The 20,917-nt window shown below is 45.6% G+C and overlaps 1 protein-coding gene across 1 annotated transcript; it reads left to right on the plus strand.

Annotated features, from left to right (window-relative positions):
- Positions 1–9,179: 9,179 nt before the first annotated feature.
- DHCR24 (24-dehydrocholesterol reductase) lies at positions 9,180–19,808 on the plus strand. Its single transcript, XM_075759323.1, has 9 exons — positions 9,180–9,500; positions 10,774–10,929; positions 11,371–11,476; positions 11,766–11,884; positions 11,975–12,238; positions 13,031–13,174; positions 14,107–14,304; positions 15,056–15,234; positions 17,551–19,808. Exons 1-9 carry the CDS (start codon positions 9,270–9,272, stop codon positions 17,702–17,704), a joined length of 1,551 nt encoding a protein of 516 aa, XP_075615438.1. The 5' UTR covers positions 9,180–9,269; the 3' UTR covers positions 17,705–19,808.
- Positions 19,809–20,917: the final 1,109 nt, after the last annotated feature.

Below are 20,917 nucleotides of genomic sequence, written 5' to 3' on the forward strand. Positions count from 1 at the left end.
ATTAACCTGACTGTAACGGTGTCCTAACCAGCAGTTTGTAAAGCTGCACCATGGTGAGGAACGTGGCTGTGGTCGGAAGACCTGGAAAGGGAAAGCACTGATACCCTCATCCACAGAGATCTTCATGGATGAGCAATGATCTCAAATTCCTTCTGCTCCTCATTCGGGATTTGTGTTAGTACAGGAGCACCAGGCTGACGTGCTCCCTCCACGGAGGCTGCTGTGTAGATCAACGGGCATGAGAAAGCTGTGGGTTTCCTGTAAGCGAAATTTCTGTGTTGCAAACGAGCTTCCTATGAGCCTTCCACCAACATCGGCAAAGGATTTGAAATTTGCCTAAAAAGGGGTGGGGGAAGGAAAGAGTTAAATCCCGACGCCTCTGCTCAGTCTTTAGTCGGGCAAAACTTTCCTTGAGTTCCCGGAGATTTTTGCCTTAGGGAGGCCCCATGTGCTCTGCGCGTTCCAGATCTGAGCTTCTTCCTTTCTCTGGGAAGAGGCACAACCGCCGTGCTAACACGTGCGTAACCCACCACCCAGCGTGTTTTACATGCTGCAGATGCTGCGGCTCTGCTAGAGCATGAGCTGCCATTTGGCTTGCGGTGAAGGAACATTGATTTTCAGCCCTGTAGGTTCCTCAGTCAAGCCTGATGTCGGTGGTGAGTGCATCTGTCACACCTGAGCAGAGAGTTATCGGAGGTCTGCACTGGCTGCTGAAACACGTTGAATATCTGAGGCTGAAGCTCTTATGTATCCTTGATTCCAACCGCTGATGTTCAAAAAAGCAGTAAGCACTTATCAAAGACACAACTGGCTAAATTTGCTTTCCAGCAAACTCAGCGTTACACGCGAGATGAACTATAGCTACCCTGACATCCCCGAGACCCTGGGCAGCCTTCACGTCTCCGCTGCACTCAGCTATTGCAGTGGTCTCCAGGGAGTAGGTAATGGGCTTTTTTCTTTCTTTTTCTTTTTTATCCCCACCCCAGCACAGAAATGCAAAAGAGAAGCTTAAAAGCAGCATTAATTACGATTTTTAGAAAAAGGATGGAGCAGCCATCTAGCTCTTCCGGTTGCCACCATGTGTGGAGCCACAGGGAAGCCCTCGGTGGCCAACATACACCCCTCCCAGATGTTCCACAGCTGGTTTCCTTTCCCAGTGCCCCCTGCATTATCTCACTGCCCGACTCGGCATCGGGCTGCCCACAAGCACTTGTTTACATCGGCACGCTGTGCTGGGAGGTTGCTGAGGGATATTTTGCTGCCAGCAAACCTTGCAAAACTTTTGTTGGAAGCATGACAGCCTGAGGAGATACGCAAGGTATGGCTGAAAGGAGAGGGAGCACCTTTTATTAGTCCAAGGGATATATAGGGGGGGGAAAAAAAACCAAACACACTTTCAGGCACAAAAGCCCTTCTGCAGGTCAGAGTGTTTGGGGCAGCATCTGGTGTCTGAGGGTTATAGGTGGTGGGAAAGGTGCTGTGTTACTTACACCAGCTTAGGAGGTAGGTGTTATTCAGCTTGGTTCTCTTTTCTTCACGGCACGTGGTCTCTGTTTAAAACAGCAACCGTCACTCCCTTCCTTCCAGCAGCAGGGATGTTGCTCTGGCTGTACTGCTGCGCCCAGAAGCTTGGCTGCTTTCTTCAAACCTTGTCTGCAATGTCGTCTGTTGACCTAGTAAAAGCTGTTATTTCTGCCTGCGCACCTTGCCTCACTTTTAACCTGGAACATTTACATCTTCTTGCCTGAGTTTCTAGGTAACTGGAGACAATTTGGAAATTCTGCAAAAAAAATGACAGGAGGTGAGTTTGGGAAATAAAGGGCTGCAACGTCTCCATAATGGCATTAAAAGTGTCAGAGCCAGGCTGAGGATATCAACACTCGTCTCCAGCGGAGCCGACAGCAGTGCCGCGGGTCCCTCACTGGTGAATTTGGCTCACGCCCCAGTTAGCTCTCTAGTTTAAGGCCCCAATCCAAACACGTTCTCCTGATTTACTCCGGGGAGAAAGAGCAGCAGCAGAAGCTTTCTCCTATGGAGGTGTAGGAACAGATAGCTCCTATCTCTTCCCTCGACATGTCAGAGAAAAACAGACCCTATACCAGCCTGGGAGAGAGAGGACAGGAAGGTTTATAAACAGATGTTTATAAAGATGTAAGTGAAGAAACAAGACTGGCTAAATTACTTACCTTCAGACTGAAAAAAACGTCTCTATCTCCCCTATCCAGATGACTCACCGTCAGCATCTCAGACAGTGGCAGGACCTCAGAGAAGAGGTAGCATCCTTGAGACAGACACCCTCCTGTCCTGATGGAGATCACAGCCTTCCCTGCTCGACCACCCGGTGCAGTCTTCTGGGACCCAGCGGGTTAATTTTTCTCCCCAAAATGTATCCTGTCCTTTCCTTAGCTAGGAGCTAGTCTGGCTACTCATCTGATTTGAAAGAGTGTAGTTTCCCTTCCCCAGAGGTGTAAATACTCCTGTTCCAGAAAACTGTCAACTCCTGTTGGTGGGTGACTCCTTGCCTCGCAGAAGGATGAAACTCTCCTCCCTCGGTGATTCACCGTGCCACTGCCAGCAGGTTGAGAGCCCATCCCAGCCCTGCCATCTGCGCTAGCTGGATGTGAACGGACACCTCGGTGCAAGAGAAGTTCAGAGCTTATTACAGGATGTTGGCTGCTACTAGGGATAATGGTAATTAACCGCTCTGGGATGACAATGGTTTATTGCTGGTGGATCTCCTGATGCTTTTCTTAAGCATTTTTTTTTGGGGGGGGGGAAAGGGTCTCACTGAGGATGGAGAGATGGGAAGCAGTGGTGGGAGTCTCCAGCTCAGTACGCCAGGCTTGAGAAGGATGCCTAGGTTTTGACGTGAGCTGGAGACGGGATCTGTGCGTTCACCCGTTCTCAGATCTCTTTTGGGAGCCACGGGATTTCTGTGTGTGGGTATAAAGGCCCCTGCTCCCCATCGGCACGGTTTCGCAGCCATTGCATTTCTGCGCTTGCCAGAGGTATGAAAAAATTGGCTTTTGATTGTGTCAGGAGGTACTGGAATTGCCATCTCGTTTTACGAGGTATTGCTATAATCAAGACCACCAAACTGAATTTTACAGGAATCTCTTGTATTAAAAGAAATGCAGCAATCACACCCTCGTCACCTTCCTGTGTACGGACCTTTGCCAATCCCTTATTTGCAGGGCTGAGTGAGGACCAGCCTATTCATTCAGTCCCCAGACCGAAATTGTTCTGTATCCCCACAAGACGATCCACATGCGGGAGGCACGTCCTGTCGCTCTCGATAGAAAGGGGCAGGAGCCTCTTCTCAAAGCCTCCAGCTTCCTTCTGCTCAGCTCCATACACGTGGAGCCGCTTCCCAACGTGAATTGCCACAAAAAGCACATCTGCTGTCGAAAGGAGGCGAGCAGCTCAGAGGGAAGTGAAGCAACTTAACAGATACCGGCAATCAGCTTTAGACCTGATTTTGTGCTGAATTTTCTAGTGAAAAAAAGGGCATTTATAGTCTATCAGCACAGCACTGAACCGTATTAAATACGCCTCCATTTATCTTCGATAAGACTAATATGGTTCCTTATTATTGGAACAATGGTATATTTTTGTCACCCTTAATTATTAACTTATCTGGCTGCGACTGCTTCTCTTATGAAAAAGATATGCTAGGTAACTCTAATAGCTATACATAACCAACATTTTAAACTGTTAATTTTCAGCCGTTCTTTTCCTTTTTTTGCTTTGCTTACGGCTTTTCTATTTTTCTTTGGCATAGGTAAGTAAACCCAAAGGGCTAGATCCTACAGTGACACTGATGTTTTTGGAGCGCGGCCTGGAGTTTTATCAGTTTACATCATCTGGGAGTGGGCCCATGAAATTTTTAAAACGTTGAAATAAATGAAAGCAGACAGGTGACGGAGTGACAGCACCAGACAGAGAGAATGGCTACGGCCAAGGCAGAGAAACTCTTAGCTTTATTTGGAGGAAAAGGGCCCGCAAGTACATCTGGTACCGGGAGGCTAAACACACGTGCAGATTTGCTGGGAGCTTAAAATGGGGGAAAAATGTGGCCTGGACAGAAAAATAATAACTTCCAGTGTTTTCCTGCGGTGACATTGGCAAGCCTTCACTGTCACATTAGCCCCGAATGCTTTTTGCATGTTCCCACAGCATTTGCCACTCCAGGCAAGAGGAGGCCAGAAGGAAGTGATGGGAGAAGGTATCCTGGAGACATTCATCACCAGCCGTAGTTCACAACTGCCTTCACGACAAGGTTCACCCCCAGCATCCTGGAGGCACATGTGTCCATTATGATATATAGACATAGATATATATAGAGAGATATATATAAAATGAGTCTGAAATAACACATTTAGCATACATGGTGGGCCTTTCAGAGACCACAGCTCCTTTCCAATGCCCAGCACAGCCGGTGTCTCCAGGATCTCACCGATGGAAGAAGACAGGACCACCACCGCTTCTCCAACTGCTGCTCCTCCTCACCCTCAGACAGAGGGACCATGAAGCCAACTGATGGTTGCCCACGAGCGCGTTGTCCTCCACTGCTCACGGCCTCCCTCACCCTGCAGGTTCCACACTGGATCTCAGGTCCTTCAGCAACCAGCTCATCACGCCTGCTACCTTGCCACCGCCATTTCATTTTTGCTGCTGAGGACGCTGGCCCCAGTGACAATGAAGGGAGGGCTGAATTCCTTTCCCAGCCCGGCTCTCTGTTTTGACAAGTGATTCTTTTTATAAATCCCAGACAGTGCGTCTTTTCACAGGCAGTTGTAAAGCTGGATTTAATACACGTCAGAGAGAATATACGAAAGCTCTCGCACGTTCTGCGGCGCGGGTTTTTTTCGGCAGCTCTGCGAACACGCTGACCGGCGGCTGACCTTGCCTCCTGACGCAGCGCACAGCCACCAAAGGATGGGCCCCGCTCTGCCATCGTTAACATTCCAGATTTCACCTCGCACCCAACGTCCGCTTCCTCCCAAGATGACAACTGGGGTTCCACCAGCCATCTACAATAACTCATCGCTGGAGGAGTGAGGACACACAACACCACCTCTATGCAAGCACGTAGGGTGCAGCCCAGGCACCCTTGGTTCCTTGTCCCATCTCCAGCACCAGAGCTATTCCTTCTCTTGGTGAAGCCCTTCCCAGTGCAAACAGGGTGAGCTCAGCCTTGAGAGGACAAGGGAAGGCAAGGAAGAAAGAGCAAAGTCACCCCGAGGTGGCACCCCTTAGGTGTGCTGAGCACTTGGAGACCCTTCCCCACCACAGATGTTAAACAAGTCCTTCCACATTTGAGTAGGTCCACCTACACCTAAAATAGCCTAATCACTCTGAAGATCCTTGTCTAAGCCTTCAGACAGTGTTTCACTTTCCCCGAGAGCTACCTGGCTGTTTCTAAAGTAACTGTAATCTCATTGTTCCTTTTGGATTGATTTTCCAACAGCCACCACCGCTACAGTTGTTGTACTAAACCCTCTGCCCTCCTCCTCCTCAAGTCATCACGCACCTCTACTCTCTCACATGAAATATTTGTGATACCTGAGAAGCAGATCCTAGATAACGGATACTCTATTGAGAAACACCTTTCAAAAAACACCATCTGGAAGCCAGGCAATTGAGCAACATAAGGTAAACCACATTCTTCCCATACACCCTCTGAAGAGAAGGTTTTCTAAGGTACAGCATGCAGGTTCGATGAATCAAACAGTAGAAATGTCTTTTGAAATCTTCTGGGCCTCACAAATGTGCATCCAGATAGAGAAAGCTCACATGGAGGCACTCCAGTTCCTGAGTCCCTGCTCTTCAGACAGGTAGGACTGTCACAACAGCTATCTTCCATTTAGGTTTACACTATCAAAAGGATTTAGCAGTGTTTGGCCGCCCTTCCTCACGTTCCTTGGAGATTTAGCCCAATCCCAGCACGTGGCAGTCGGGCGTTAGGTGGGGAACGTGGTTGTCCTGCCCGGCACAGCCCTGCTCCCTTCTGAAAGGCACAGAGCACTCCCCAGGGCAGGCTGGCTTTAAATCTTGCTGTGCCACAAAGCGATTTTTTTCTTTCAGAGGTAATACATAAGTACGTGTCATCCCTCTGGAATATTCTGGCAGACATCTGTTCTGATATCATCAGTCTATAAAACTGCTGATAATATTCCCCCTGTATTTTTTTCCTTCAAGCTGAAATTTGACACTTTTCTTCAATTCCTGGATGTACGAAAGCTCTCCCGGTTTGTTCAGCCCATACCCAGAACAGCTTGTGTCAACCGGCCGGTGTCACACAAAGCCCCACTCCAGCCCGCGTCCTCCAACCTGCTCTTCCCTCAAGGCGACCGAACGTACTTGGGTTTTCTCAGCAGAGGGAGCTTCTCACGCAGCACTTTGAACACCACATCCCTCCAGCCCTCTGAAACCATTCCTGGCCGTACCAGCTCCGCGCCAAACAAACGTGCCGGAGACCTGAAGGCAGGCGATGAGGGCAGCGCGCTCCTACCCCCTAGCAACCACGGGCTGCTTTGTTTATTGAACTAAGGCGGCTTGCAGCCTTCCCAAAATTATCGGTTAGCTTTTATAACTATTACTGTCAAAACGCCCGTCCTTTTGGCATCCTGGTACCACTCAACAGCAGCTCTGTGGCAGTCAGTACCAAGGCTATGAGAGCCGGCGTGAAAAAAAAGGGCTTTCTAACGCTTTTCAACGCCTTTCTTTGGTTCCGCTGAATGCCTCTGGATACTTTTCTTACGGAGACAGAAGTTTTCAGCCTACTTTTGTCTGCAGCTCAAATGCTCTGTACGTTATTGTCATCTCCCTTTTAGCTGTCTCCTTCGACAAACAGCTGCATCTTTTCATTCTTTCTTTGTCCAAAAGCCTTCGCATAGTTATTACTGAATCCTGCTTGGTAATGAAGAGTCCTGCACAGTATCGGCAGGGCGATCTGTGACGAGCTCTCACCAAGGAGATGGGTAGCTCCGGCATGCTCAACGAGAAGCCCCTGCTCTGCTCCCTGCGCCCCACTTACACCAGCACTTGTGAGGTGAACTCCACCAGAGAGCTGATCCAGGCAGGAGAAAAAAAAAAAATAAAAATCGATCTAAAAACCAGTCCAATTCTTCAGTCAGATCGGTTCCCCAACCTGCTTTACTGAGTGACAGCAGAAGCATTTGTACTGCACAGCGTGCCCAGAACAGCATGAGTGGGCGGACGGGATGGCAGGAGCGGGAGGGAGGGAAGAGCACTGCTTTTTTAAGAAGCACTAACAGCTTAAACACACTTAAAATGATAATTTAATTGAGGAGGCCAGGGATTTCAGTCTCACAAAGATACCAAGGGAGTCTTAGCTTTTCAAACCTGATTTGCAGATGATGTTTTCCTAAGCCTACATAGATTGTTGGATGACGTTTTGCTCACATCTAAAATAACTAAAATTGAAAAATGTCAGCATTTAAAACATCTGTCTCCCCTTCCCTCATCCCTTCTAATTCCTGTATTTTCTATGCTTGACATCGCCCGGTACACAGGCAATTTCGCCATAATCTTAATGGTGAGTCACTCCTCCGTTTTAAAGCACGGTTTCACATCGCAGTCTTTGAGCTCACCTACTCCCTTTTTGCTGCCTAGGGTCTTAACAAAAACAAGCGCAGAACATGGAAAACATTATAAACACTTTTAATGGGTCTTTGTAAAAAAAAAAATTCAAACCAGTATTTACACTGAAGGTATAAATATCCCCTTATGAATAAAGGGTGCTGTTATCCAATAAGCGCCGCACTTGATCACACTCAGATCAAGAATAATTATTTAGCTCCTTCAGAGAGGTTAAAATAACTTCTTTTCCACAGATAATTCCAGTCAGCAGACAAATTGGTAAACAAAAGCAGGTAATATCAACTCAGATGTAAGAGAGAAAAGAGCTAGCAGGCAGACTAGGCACAAACGCAACAAATATAATTTGGCTGGGAATAAATTTAGGCTGGAAATCTGGAGACCATTTTCAAACATCAGGGCAGGGAAGTTTCAGACCAGTCTTTCGATGAAAGCAGTAGGGCAAAAAATGAACTGGGTTCAAAACAAAGCCTGCAAGTTGTCTGCAGGAGATCACAAGGTGTGGTTGCCTGCCAGAGCTGAGCTCTGAACCTTCATGCAGCGATCCGTCCCAGTCTGGTACTCCCAAGTATGTCCTGTGGCAGCTAAAGGCCAAGGTGAGTATTTGTCCTGCTGACAAAGAGGAAGAGGCACCATCTGACACATTAGTCACCATAGTAGCATCCTCACAAAACACCTTGACACCGTGTCCCTCTCTGAACCCAACGGCCGGGTCTCTCTGCCACACCCGGGTCCATGACGGCATTGCACTGCGTCAGCATTTCCTGGGGCAGCCACTGCCTGCGGGGCACCTCTGCCACTGTCCTCTCAAACTGCACACCTTTTGAGGGACATAACAGATTTTAGCTTAAAAAAAAAAAAAAGCACTTTATCTTCCTCACAGACTTTATATATCTTCTCTCCTGCTGTTCAATTGTGGAGAGGAATTTTCTGCCAAGGTTTTAGAGAGCAGGTATCTCCTTCTTCCTTCTAGTGAGTAGACAGCACTGGACTTTCAACTTTCTGTGGGAGAACTGCACCACCGGGTTCACCAGTACCTAAACCACCACCACAACGGTGCACAAGAGAAGCATGCGGAGGTGTTTTGCTTCTGCCACCCAAGGCACAAGGGCGAGCCCTTTGCCCGAGGGACAGTGGCCACCACTGAGCTGCCAAGGGCCTGTCCACAGCCCCACAACCCCTCAGCCCTCACTGGGGGGGGGTGGTCTCCTCTGCCTCAGAGGCAGTCCCCTACGCCACACCCCTACCTCAGGCCCTGTCCCCCGCCTCATGACCCGTCCCCAGCCCTGGCCGGGGGTCTGGCCCTGCTCCACGCCCCCTGCCAGCCCCGGCCGGGGCTCCCACCGGACACCCCACGGCGGAGGCAGCGGGCTGGGGGGGGGGGGGCGCCGGCGACCGCGGCGATGAGGGGAGAGCGGGGCCCGCCGCGCGCAGCCAATCGGCGTCCTCAGCGCCTGGTCCGATCTCTCCGGAGCGCTCTCATTGGCCGCTCCCCTCCCCTCGCCTCACGGTGGAGGCCGGTCGCGGCCAATGGGAAGCGGGCGCGCGGGGGGAGGGGCGGGGCCGGTCGGCGAGCGCGCGAGCGGCGGGCGCGGCATGGCGGGGTCCCGGCAGTCGTGAGGGAGCGCGTGCGGGAGCCGGTCGCCATGTCGCCGGTGTGGTCGCTGGGCGCGGGGCTGCTGCTGCTGCTGCTGTGGGTACGGCACCGGGGGCTGGAGGCCGTGCTGGTGCACCACCGCTGGGTCTTCGTCTGCCTCTTCCTCCTGCCGCTCTCCATCCTCTTCGACATCTACTACCAGCTGCGCGCCTGGGCCGTCTGGCGCCTCCACAGCGCCCCGCGGCAGCACGCCCAGCGCGTCCGCCACATCCAGGCGCAGGTGAGGCCAGGCCGGACCCCCGCACCCCCGTCCCGCTCCTCTCCAGCCTGCCCCCCCGCCCTCCCCGCTGCCGTGCTCACCGGCGCTGCTCGGGGCCTGGCGGCCGGGCGCTCCTCCCCCGCCGGCCCCTCCCGGAGCCGAGGCAACATCCAGCCTTGAATTCGGAGCGGGAAAAAACCCGAACGAATAAAAGCTAGCGGGTGTTTCTGCCCCTGTGGGGTTTGGGGGTTTTTTTTCCCGTCTGAAACTCCTCTCGAAGTTGCGGCGTCAACAGCTGGCAAGTCCAGATGTGGCTGCCCGGCCGCTGTCACCGTAACATCCTTAGAGATGTGCTGTGAATCCCTCTGTGCGCTCACACGGTTTGGGCACGTACGTGTGTGTGCGCGCGTGTGTAACATGAAAGTGTTAGCCTTTGAATGGCTGGCTTAATACCGTGTTTTAACACCACTTACATCCTGCTGCTCCGCGTGGTTAGTTCCAAGAGGCAATTGAAGGGGAGACGAAACTTTTCGTCCACCCAGGAATGCGGATGTCTTTAATGTTTCTGTGCTCTCTAGTATTTATGGTAATTCTGTCATGTCTACTTCTGTTTTCTTCCTTGACTGTCATGTTCATTGCAGATACAGATGGATATTAATGTGCGCGGAGTTATTCTGTGAGGGTTTGGGGTTGGGTTTTTTATCACCAGCTGTAGCAGCAGTTGAGCTTTGAAGAAAATGCTACAATTGACATTTGTTCTCCATATGTTAATCAGCGTGGCTTTGCAAAATTCGTGGATCGTGTGTGTGGCTTACACATTTTCCTTCTCAACTTTTCTCTCTTTGCCCGTTCATTTTCAGACTCAGACCATTTTTTGGTGTGTTTAGGAGGAGGTGGTGTTTCATTAACCTTGGTGGAACTGATATTATTTATGACAGTGATAATACCTCCCTTCAAGTATAGGTTTTCCTGTGGATTTTTAGAACTTTTGTTCTAGTTTTCTGAATCCCATCACCAAAAAAAAACCCCAAAAGCTACCCAAATGCTTTCTCTACATAACTAGACCACTCTGGTGGTATTTTATTTAGAAGTTCAGATGTCTGCAGAGAGACTTCCAAAGCATCACTACTGAACGTAGAGATATCCAAGCTTTGTTACTTGCAGGTAACATGCATGTGGAGGAGTAGCAATACTTCTGAAAGCTTTTTCACAGCAAAGGAAAACTGTTTCTGGTATACATTATTGACAACATGTGTACGCCTTACAGCGTCAGCTCAGTTGTTACCTCTTGCAGGTTCGGGAATGGAAAGATGAAGGCAGTAAAAGATACATGTGCACTGGCCGGCCTGGCTGGCTGACTGTATCACTTCGTGTTGGGAAATATAAGAAGATTCATAAGAACATCATGATCAACTTAATGGATGTTCTGGAAGTGGACAGTGAAAGACAGGTAACAAATTCATCACAAAGCTTTTGTAATAAAGAAGTTTACAGCTTTTTTTTGCTATATTTGTAGCTGAAGAGGAGATTAGATTCCATAAAGAACAAAGGATTTTTGTCGCAGTAGACCCACCAAATTTCAGGTTTTACAGTGTGTGCTTGGATCATTCTATCCAAAAAACCAGCATATGGAATTGCTTAGCTTTTACGTGCTGAAGTCTAAAAGACCAGATTGATTTATGGTTTTGGGGACTGAGCAACAAGATGTTAAAGCAGAGGAGGAATCACTAAACAGTTTAAACTATTTTTGGTAGATGCTTTTAGGAAAGTAAGTCTCTGAATTCTGATAACAGATGGAAGTACAATCCAGTTAGCCATGTTTTGTCATTGTTAATGCTGAACACTTAATTTATATTTGTTGGGGCAATTGGGATTTTTTTTTGCTTTTTAGGTTGTTCTTGTGGAACCTTTGGTGACCATGGGCCAGTTGACTGCACACCTGAATCCCATGGGCTGGACTATTCCTGTGGTACCAGAGCTTGATGATCTTACAGTAGGTAAGGGTCATTGTGATGACAAGAGACTTGCTGATTTTGCTGCATTTTCATTAGCTTTTTATGCAGTAACAGGTTGCATTATTTTAAAGGTTCCAGAAATACTCTGTCGAACGTTATGTTCTGTTGTGGTATTTATGTTATAAGCAATTGCAATTCTTTTTTTTTCTTTTTTTTTTTTTTAATAGTCTTAAAAGCCATGCCCAGAGCTTAAAAGTGCGGTTTTGTTCTCATAAACCACCTTCATTTTGAAGTGTGTTTCATTTGATTTGTTATGTGCTCTCTTGATAAGGTGGCCTGATCATGGGAACTGGCATTGAGTCTTCATCCCATATATATGGACTTTTTCAACATACCTGTGTGGCCTATGAACTTGTTCTTGCTGATGGAAGCCTTGTGAGATGTTCACCAGTAAGACAAAATGTTATTTTGCTATCATTTACAATGTCGTTGACGGTTATCGGTATGGATATATGATTTAGTATGACATACTTTTTGCAGACTGAAAATTCAGACCTATTTTATGCAGTGCCTTGGTCTTGTGGTACTCTCGGTTTCCTGGTTGCAGCAGAAATAAAAATGATTCCTGCCAAGAAATATGTCAAACTACATTATGAGCCTGTGAGAGGACTGCAGAAGATTTGTGAAAAGTTTACTGAAGAATCTAAGAAAAAGGAGAATAGTTTTGTGGAAGGACTCCTGTATTCTTTGGAAGAAGCAGTCATCATGACAGGAGTCTTGACTGATGAAGCTGAGCAAAGCAAGGTAACTGAAGGGAAGTTACTCACCAAGAAAAAAAATACCCCCAAAGTTTAACTGAAGCTGTACTATATGCCAGTATAAACCCAGAGTCTTTATAAGATTGGAACAATCTCTTAACATGGGATTAAAAGTTAGATCTGTCCGTCAGTGTATTTTAAATTACAGCTCTTTGTTATAACAACAGAGACTGTATCCTAAATCTCTTCAACTGATAAGAAATGTCCCACTCATTTTAGTACTCTAGCAAATAATTTAGTCTACAGCCTTTCCATTGCAGTACCTAAGGAGGAAGAGAAGTATCTTTTCTCATATACAGAACAATGCTGTTTTAAACTGCCGTTATTCGGAGTAACTCTTTTCCCAGCAAGCGCTTAATACAGTTAATATTGGTAAAACTCATCAGGGACACTTACAGGAGGGACATGCTGACTGTTCACTGCACCCCTCGACTTGGATGTTTCTTCTCTGCCATAAAGAGACTTTGGATTAATAATGGGTTGAGAGATCAGTATTTTAGGAATCCAGTTCTGTCACATTCGTGGTCTCTTAATTAGCTTGTAACAGGCAAACCTGAGCAGGCCTTATTTAGATTAAACCATAATGGCTAGAAAGGTAAGAAGGAGAGAAATGAAGACTCCCTATAGATCTCTTGTGACAGCCTCATTCAAACTGTCACAGAGGGTATAACGTTGATTCTTCACAGTAGAGGAATTTGGGGACGTACTTAATGTTGTCTAGTAAGGTGTGATTGTTATCTGTGTTGGCGTTTGCTAATGAATGCATGTTTTCTTGTAGATAAACAGAATTGGCAACTACTACAAGCCGTGGTTCTTTAAGCATGTGGAGAAGTATTTGAAAGCTGACAGGACTGGAATAGAATATATTCCCTCAAGACATTATTACCATAGACATACACGCAGTATCTTCTGGGAGCTCCAAGTAAGACCAGTTCCAAAATTAAAATAACATCTGCAGGAAGGTACTCTGCTCTTTCCCAGTGTAGGTACAATGTACCTTCTTCCCCTTGGCAACACTTCTGTCTTTCATGGCAGAAAAAAACAGTGAAGCTTATGGCAAATTTAAAAGTCCTGCATTTGGGCAAAACAAATCCAAAGGCACTTCCTTATATAAAAGTCATTATATCATAACCTCCTAATTTCTGGTTTAGCACTTTTCTGAATTTAGACCATAAGTACATATTTCAGCATTAAGCTTATATACCTACTAAGTGATTTTCAAAGACAGATGGTGGGAAACACATGAATGTGAAATTATGGCTGCAAATTTGCCCTACCTAAACTGGGAATAGTAATTAGGCAGTAAGGTAATTACTTTGAATTTCATAAATGGACTTGTTGTGATGTGCATTTATGCAAAACTTTTATCTGGCACTCTGAAAGGTTCCAATTGCTGCATCGTGAATCTCTGGAGTGAGATAGCGGATCCTTTCAGCTCCCAGAGGAGTTAAAATGGGCGTTGGCTGTGCAGGAAGCATTTTACAGCTTTAAAATTCTTTTAAGAACTCTTGCAAGAGTTGTGTGAGTTTAGCTACTTATGCAGTCCCTCCTTAGCTGTTTTAAGACAATAGCCTACTGTTCTCTGAACTTCATTCTCTGAAAGTATTTGGGGCTGAGTCTGTGGTGACAGATATGACTGAAAATCAATCGTTGTAACTAGGAGAGGCTTAGGGCGGGGCTGTGTAGCTAAGTTCAGTCCAGGCCTCTCTCAGTTCTGTTACAGGAGTTTAGCAAAAGTATCAGCAGTTCAACTTGTTGAAAATCTGGCTTAATATTGCTGTGAGGTTTCTGAAGTATTGTCTTTTGGTTCACTTACACATTCTTAAGTCAAACTTTTTCCTTTCCTCTTTAAAGGATATCATTCCTTTTGGCAATAACCCTGTTTTCCGTTACCTGTTTGGCTGGATGGTTCCTCCAAAAATCTCTTTGTTAAAACTCACCCAAGGAGAAGCTATACGAAAGCTGTACGAGCAACACCATGTTGTACAGGACATGTTGGTACCAATGAAGAGCCTTGAAAAATCTATCCAAACCTTCCATGTTGACCTTAATGTAAGAACATGTTTTTAAAATGCGGCAGATCTTGGACTGTGTGTAATAACTGTGTCTGTTGATCTTAAGACATAATAGTCTGCTTGTGTAAAAGGTTATGATTGTATCCTGGGGAGTACTGTGCTTTGCGAGTCTACGATGCAAGGCTGCAGAAGAAATGAACACAGCTTTCTGAAGAAGAGAATTTTTTAAAAAGTGAGATTCAAACTTTAGTAGCAGGCCAATAGTTCTAAAAGATTTTATCACTTAGTAAAACTTGAACTGATTTTTCTTTCACCTAAAATGACTGGTGGCCTCACTAAACCCCAACGGTGGGAATTAATTTCCCTTTGTTGCTTTTATTTCTGAATTTAGTTTAGTTAGTATAAGAAGCACAAACTTGGCAATTTCAATTTTGGACTGACCTGGAAAAGAAAACTTCATTTTCTTTTTACCCAGAATGTGTATTCAGTTGTTGCTTTGGGATCAGGGATGGTTTAGTTTTTTCATTTCAAATATTTAAGGGGGAGGAGATGTAATTCTAGGAGGATACAGCACATATTCTGAGCATCTCAATCTATTTGTGTTACGGTCATTAGAAAGTGGAGCTAAGAACCACAGCGAGACAGTTGGAAAGGAAGAGCTGTGTAAGTTTCAATCCCAAATCGGGAAGAAGTTGTCTTAACTCTTCCTTTTGTCACTTTTGTTAAGAGATAGCTTAAAGGATTGTTTTGTTAAAAATAAGTGATACAGTGTTTTCTTACCTCTGCAGGTGTACCCTCTTTGGTTATGTCCTTTCATACTGCCCAATAATCCCGGTATGGTCCACCCAAAAGGGGATGAAGCAGAACTCTACGTGGATATAGGAGCTTATGGAGAGCCCAAAAGGAAACAATTTGAAGCCAGGGCTTCAATGAGGCAAATGGAGAAGTTTGTAAGAAGTGTGCATGGGTAAGGATCCCACTCCTTAGAATAGTAATAATGCCATCTAATTTACATCCCTGTGGCTTAGTCACAGTTATTTAATCCCCCAGCACCTATTACAATAATTTAACAACCACAATAATTGCAAACTAATTTTAATTACTAGTTTTGATGTTACGATTTTAAAACATGATTTCACTTCCCTTATTTGATTGCAAAACCAAACAAACGAGCACGCTGGCTGAAGTTTCTTGCAGCGTATTTGGGAGCTGGGTAGCTTCAGCTTACCCGTGCATCCTTTCATCTCCAGGCTGCTCTGGGAGTAGTCTCTGTTGCAACCAAATGCATGCACCCAGGTGCAGAAAGACCTCAACAGGTCTGTACTGACTGCGCGTAATAAACCAGTTGCTGTCCGGAAGCAGCGTTAGCCTCGGTCGATGAGTGCTCTCGGCAGGGCTGGCTAGCCCAGCAGCCCTCGGGAAGGTAGCCACCAAGCTTGCATACTGAGGCTGACTTGTTTCAGGCCAGTTCAGAGCAGGGGCAGAGCAAGTGCTGCTTTGGCCGCAGTCCCTCCAGGAATCCCACAGGCAGTTAAAGTTTGGACAGCTTCCCTGCCTGCCCTTGGGACCGCTCTGCTGCCTGCAGTCCTTGCAGCGTCATGCTGCAGCTCTGCCCCGTCCTTGTGCTGGTGTGTCCTTGCACAGGGGGAGGCCAGCCTTGACTCTTCCCTGCAGTCCCTGTGCGGTGGTGGGAGTCTTTTCTCACAACTTGTACTTGCGTAGCTTCCTTTTCCCTGCCCCATTCTTATCACATAGGACCGCAGTAGGCGTGAGATATGTGCCCACCATCTGTCACAGACTCATGCCAGCCTCATTTGCTGTCGTAGTGTCAGTGGAAAAGCAGTTACAGGCTTGTTTCTCAGGAACAAAAACCAACTACACGGTATTTTTACACCATCAGTATAATTTATCCACATTTCTATTTTGACCTACTTCTCAGTCTAACAGCATTTATATCTCATGTGGCCGAGTAACGATGATGAGTCTGCTTCAAGATGATTTGGAGAGTGTAAATGACTTTTAGCTGCAGTAAGTGATCTGCCAGAGAGCAAAGCGACTGAAAGTTAATTTTAAGCTTTTTTTAATTAACTTGAAATTAAGCTTTTAACTTAAAGCTCTTTACTAACAAAGTTTTACCCCTTCTCTACCTGTCACCGGGAAATGAACAGTGGACAAATGCATAATCTTACAGTTTTGTAATCACATGCAACAATAGAGCTTGTATGTAATAGTTTGTGTTTTACTGCTGTACTCTGATGCTGGCTGCATTTTAGAGAGCACAGTATGAAAGTAAGGAAGAGTCCACAGCCAAATAAGGATTTCATGTATTTTTGTAAATGGACCTTTGTTACACTGTGCTTCATTTCTATGATAAGTTTATCTTCTCAGCCTGGTGTGATTTGGCAGGCTTTTGCCTTCTTCGTTATATTCTCAATGTCCAGTTCAAAGAAAGTGTAATAAGTCAAATAATGTATTGCTACATCTGCCTTGAATGCATTTTGTAATGCAGGCTAATCCAAGACACCATGACTGTACCTCCATGGATCATAAGAAAGCATGCAGAATAAAATTCTTCCTTTTTTTTTTTTTTTTTTTTTTTGAAACCGGAATTAAGAGGTTTGAATGGAAGAAAAAGGAAAGCAGGCTTTCAAAAGCAGTTAGAAAAGTATTTGTCAGGGAGAATTTAGGTTATGTGTGGGTTTCAGTGTAAGGGGCCAGACTCTTGATTTGGGGGAACTTCTGAAGCTCTCTTTAGACTTGTGTTTCTGTGAACACAAGTTGTTAGAATACAAGTTGTCAGAAGATTTGGCTGCACGTGGTTAGGATGTCTAAACAGGAACCACTGTTTTATACACATTTTTTAGTCCTTCTCCTTTTCTTAGTAGTAAAACTAATGAAAGTATCAATACATTGATGCCTGAAGAAGTCTTCTGAACCATTTTTTAAAAACAACTGTTATTTTAATTGCTTTCTTGTCCCATCCTCTCCTTCACCAAGATGACTGTAGCAGTATTCTGCTGTTTTCACCATTACATGTTATTCCCTCTTGGAAAAGAGATCATGGTCATGTTAAATCCACAAAATATACTTGGCTGAGTGTCCCAGTGTAATCCATGTGAGCTATCGTATTTGCTTGTTTTTAAAAAGCATTTTTGATGGGTTTTTTGGTTGAATGTTTGCTATTCATACCTTGCCCTGGTTTGTTTGGGTTTTTTTAATATTGTATTTCAAATCTTGTGGCACAATTAATATTGAATCTGTTGGGGTTTTTTTCCCTCTCCAGTTTCCAGATGCTGTATGCAGATTGCTATATGACCCGTGAGGAGTTCTGGGATATGTTTGATGGTTCATTATACCACAAGCTGAGGGAGGAAATGAATTGCAAGGATGCTTTTCCAGAAGTGTACGACAAAATCTGCAAAGCTGCAAGGCACTGAGCTTGGATGATCTAATCAAGCAATCAGGGAAAGATGAATTTACCTATAACTAGTCAGTATATCCTTTTAAAAAAAAAGCTTTATTGCTCTCCAAATAAGCTCATTCTTGTTGATGTTTAAATGTATGAATTCCTGCTTTAAAAATTTATGTTTAGTATTTCTTTGTATGTCTTAAAACCAATTTTCCAAACTCAAAGTGATTGTTTTGAAGAAATCTTAAGTGCTAGCCTTTGTATCTAATGTAGTGACATAGGTGAATTCACCTATTTCCAAGCATAAGAAAAATAATTGGAAAGGAAGAAGATCCTGGAGTTACACCAGCTGTATACTACAGCTATACTTAACATTACTTTTGAAAATGGTAGGGAGGGTTCAGAAATAGGTGCCAAAGCTGAACACATTTTCAAATTAATCATGATGTTAAAAACATTTGCCTCCGGTCAGTAACCTGTAGAACAGCTTAGCAATGGTACCGTAAGCTTCCGGCTGTACAGCGCTGCGTGATGTTGTGTGGTACTATACTGCTTGGGTACTAACGTCTCAACAGAGCAGTTAGACTCCCCAACAGTGGCGTTGGTTTCTAAACTGAGCGTCGAGGGGTAAAGAAAATGCTTTTTACTTGTGCCTATCGGATTTGTACTGATTTTGAGTATAAAGTCTAAGTGGATATAGGTTTTTAGGTACTTTTGAATTGGTTAAGAGTGCATTGGGTTTTGCCCCAAAATATCAATGTTCTGGCTTTGTAGACAACTGAAGAAATTGCTGCTATTTCATATAGGCAAATATTAATTTCATTTTTTTACTCATTGTGAGTCAGTTTATTTGGATTTTTCCTGATTTTGGTTTTGTGGTTTTTTGGGGGTTTTGGTTGTTGCTTAATTTTAGTGCCTTATAAATACCCAGTTGGAGAAAGACGTTGGTTATTTCAGACCGTTCTGTCCTGGCCGGTAGGAAAAGGAAGTCGAGGCTTTGTTTATACCAGGTTTGTTAGAGCAAGCGGCTGTGGATAAGAACCCTTGTTGTGAATCTGGATACACACGGGCTTTGGTTTTGACACGAGTGACATTTTTGCTTTTCATTTTAGCTGGATTAGATTGATAGGCTTTGTAAAAGGACTGTTTCAGCCACCTGGAGAGGAAATCAACAGCAAGTCCTGTTCAGTTCCCCTTCTGCTGCTCGCTGGTGAAAACGGCACAGTCACGCACTTCGTACGGTCAAGCGTAGAAGTGTGGAAATGTTTCAACCCTGTAGCCAGAAACATGGTTCCAAACCAAGCCCATATCTTGTCCAAGCGGTATTTAAAATTGTTACTTCAAACCTTACTGAGCTTGAGGGAAAAGAAAGTGATTTTCTTGAGGTTTGCGTCAGGGGTAACCCGAAGAACTTTTTAAACAGTTACCAGTGGGAGGCGTTGTAATTTTTATGAGTGCTAAACCAATGATTTTATTTATTGATAGATGGATGTTTATGGTCCAGATGAAACCAATGATAAAGCAGTAACAAGAATAAGCTTGGTCTGTTACTCAGTGATGCATGCTGGTAAATTGTGTGCAAACAAGGTACCCTTTAAAATCCCGTGCAGGGGACTGGTAGTGGGGTGGCCTGCCATGGGGAGACACAGCCGCTGCAGAGCCGGGCAGGAGCTGGAGCTGTGTCAGTGATCCAGGAGCATCTGCTACACCGTTCTAGGCTTCGGGGTACGCAGGAAGGCAGGCGCTGATTCTCAGGGTGTAACCTGCCTTCCTGCCCCTGCCAGGAAAGCGGCGCCAGAGCCGTTTCCTCGTCCCTGGGGCAAAGCTACAATTTAGCCCAGTGCTCGTAATCTGCACAGAGCAAGAGTGGGTTTGGTTAGCTTTTAAAGGGTGATGCTAAAACAGCTAGAGGATATGCAAATACTTTTACTTAGGCTGTGTTTCTCTCACTTACGTACTGATGATCTTTAAGTACGCGCTGTATTTGTTTTTTCACTCCTTAATTTATTGGCAAACTTTGTATGACGTGATTGGGTACTGTAATTGTATCAGTCACACACATGCACATGCATAATTGCTGTTGCTCTTAATTTTTGGTTGTGCGGGCTGTTTAAAATAAAGATCTAGCCAGCGTACTGTTCCAAGTGGTGTCTTTTAATGATTACTTACTTTTCAACGGCTGTGTTTATCATTTCTCATTGTATTGAGAATCATCGCTACAAATGGTCAGTGGTTACTGAGAAAAGCTGCTGTACGAGACCAGAGGCGTCAAGAGGTGGTTGGGAGAGGAGGAGAGCCTCGTGCTGCAGCCAGCTCCGAAGGATTGGCTTCGCAGTCTGTGAGTCTGCCTTTATCTCTGCCCCAAGCCACAACTGCACAAAACAAACACTGTAGAGCTGAGCCTTAACCCTTCAGTTACACCTCACTAACTCCACGTAGCCTCGTCATGCCAATTATCCTGGGTTTTTCCCCCCCTCGCCTCATTCTTTCCCTGTGATGTTTTGTCTAAGGAGGGCAAAACCCCATTTTGGATTCAGGTGCTATGCTGTTGATACGGATAGCTGCTTCATTCTTCTCACTTCACGCTAATAAATCTAATCCCTGGTTTGAATGAGCAGCCACAGAAGCAAGGATGAAGATTCAGTGCACTCTTCCAAGGAAACGGATCATGTGGATGTGAAACTCCTCAGGCTGAAAAATGCCTTCACAGCAGCTCTGTAGGCTTAGTCAGAGGAATTCCTGCCCCTCCCTTGGTCAGAGCTGGTGCATCCTCTCCCTGTGCTCTTCCCGGAGAGAAGCTCCCGGGCTTTCTCCTGAAATCCAGCTGCAGAACGCCTCAGCCCCACTGAAACCACAGTCCAGGTGCCAAAGCCCTGCTGCCTTCCTTGAATCGCCTTCTGTGCTGGCCCTGACTCAGCTGCATCACAATCCTCTTGCGTTGCCCCCGCAGCGTTTCTGTAGCCTACGCTTGCCCACCCCACCACTTGGGCCTTTCCCCTCAGAAACCTCCTTCCTCCTCTGCTCACCTCTCCCAAACAATAATCAGCATTTCCTTAAATCAATGCAGCTTTACCTGTGTCAAAGGTATGTCCACCAAAGGATAATTGCAGATTAATTAGCATACTTAATCAGCCACAACTAACGTGTAATTACACCTAGAATTAATTATTCCAGTCTGGTCTAAACACTAGTACGAGATTTCATAAAGGTTAACCCTAAGCGAGCCAGAGTACTCACCGTG

The sequence above is a fragment of the Balearica regulorum genome, chromosome 8, assembly GCF_011004875.1.
Source record: "Balearica regulorum gibbericeps isolate bBalReg1 chromosome 8, bBalReg1.pri, whole genome shotgun sequence".
Classification (NCBI taxonomy): Eukaryota; Metazoa; Chordata; class Aves; order Gruiformes; family Gruidae; genus Balearica; species Balearica regulorum.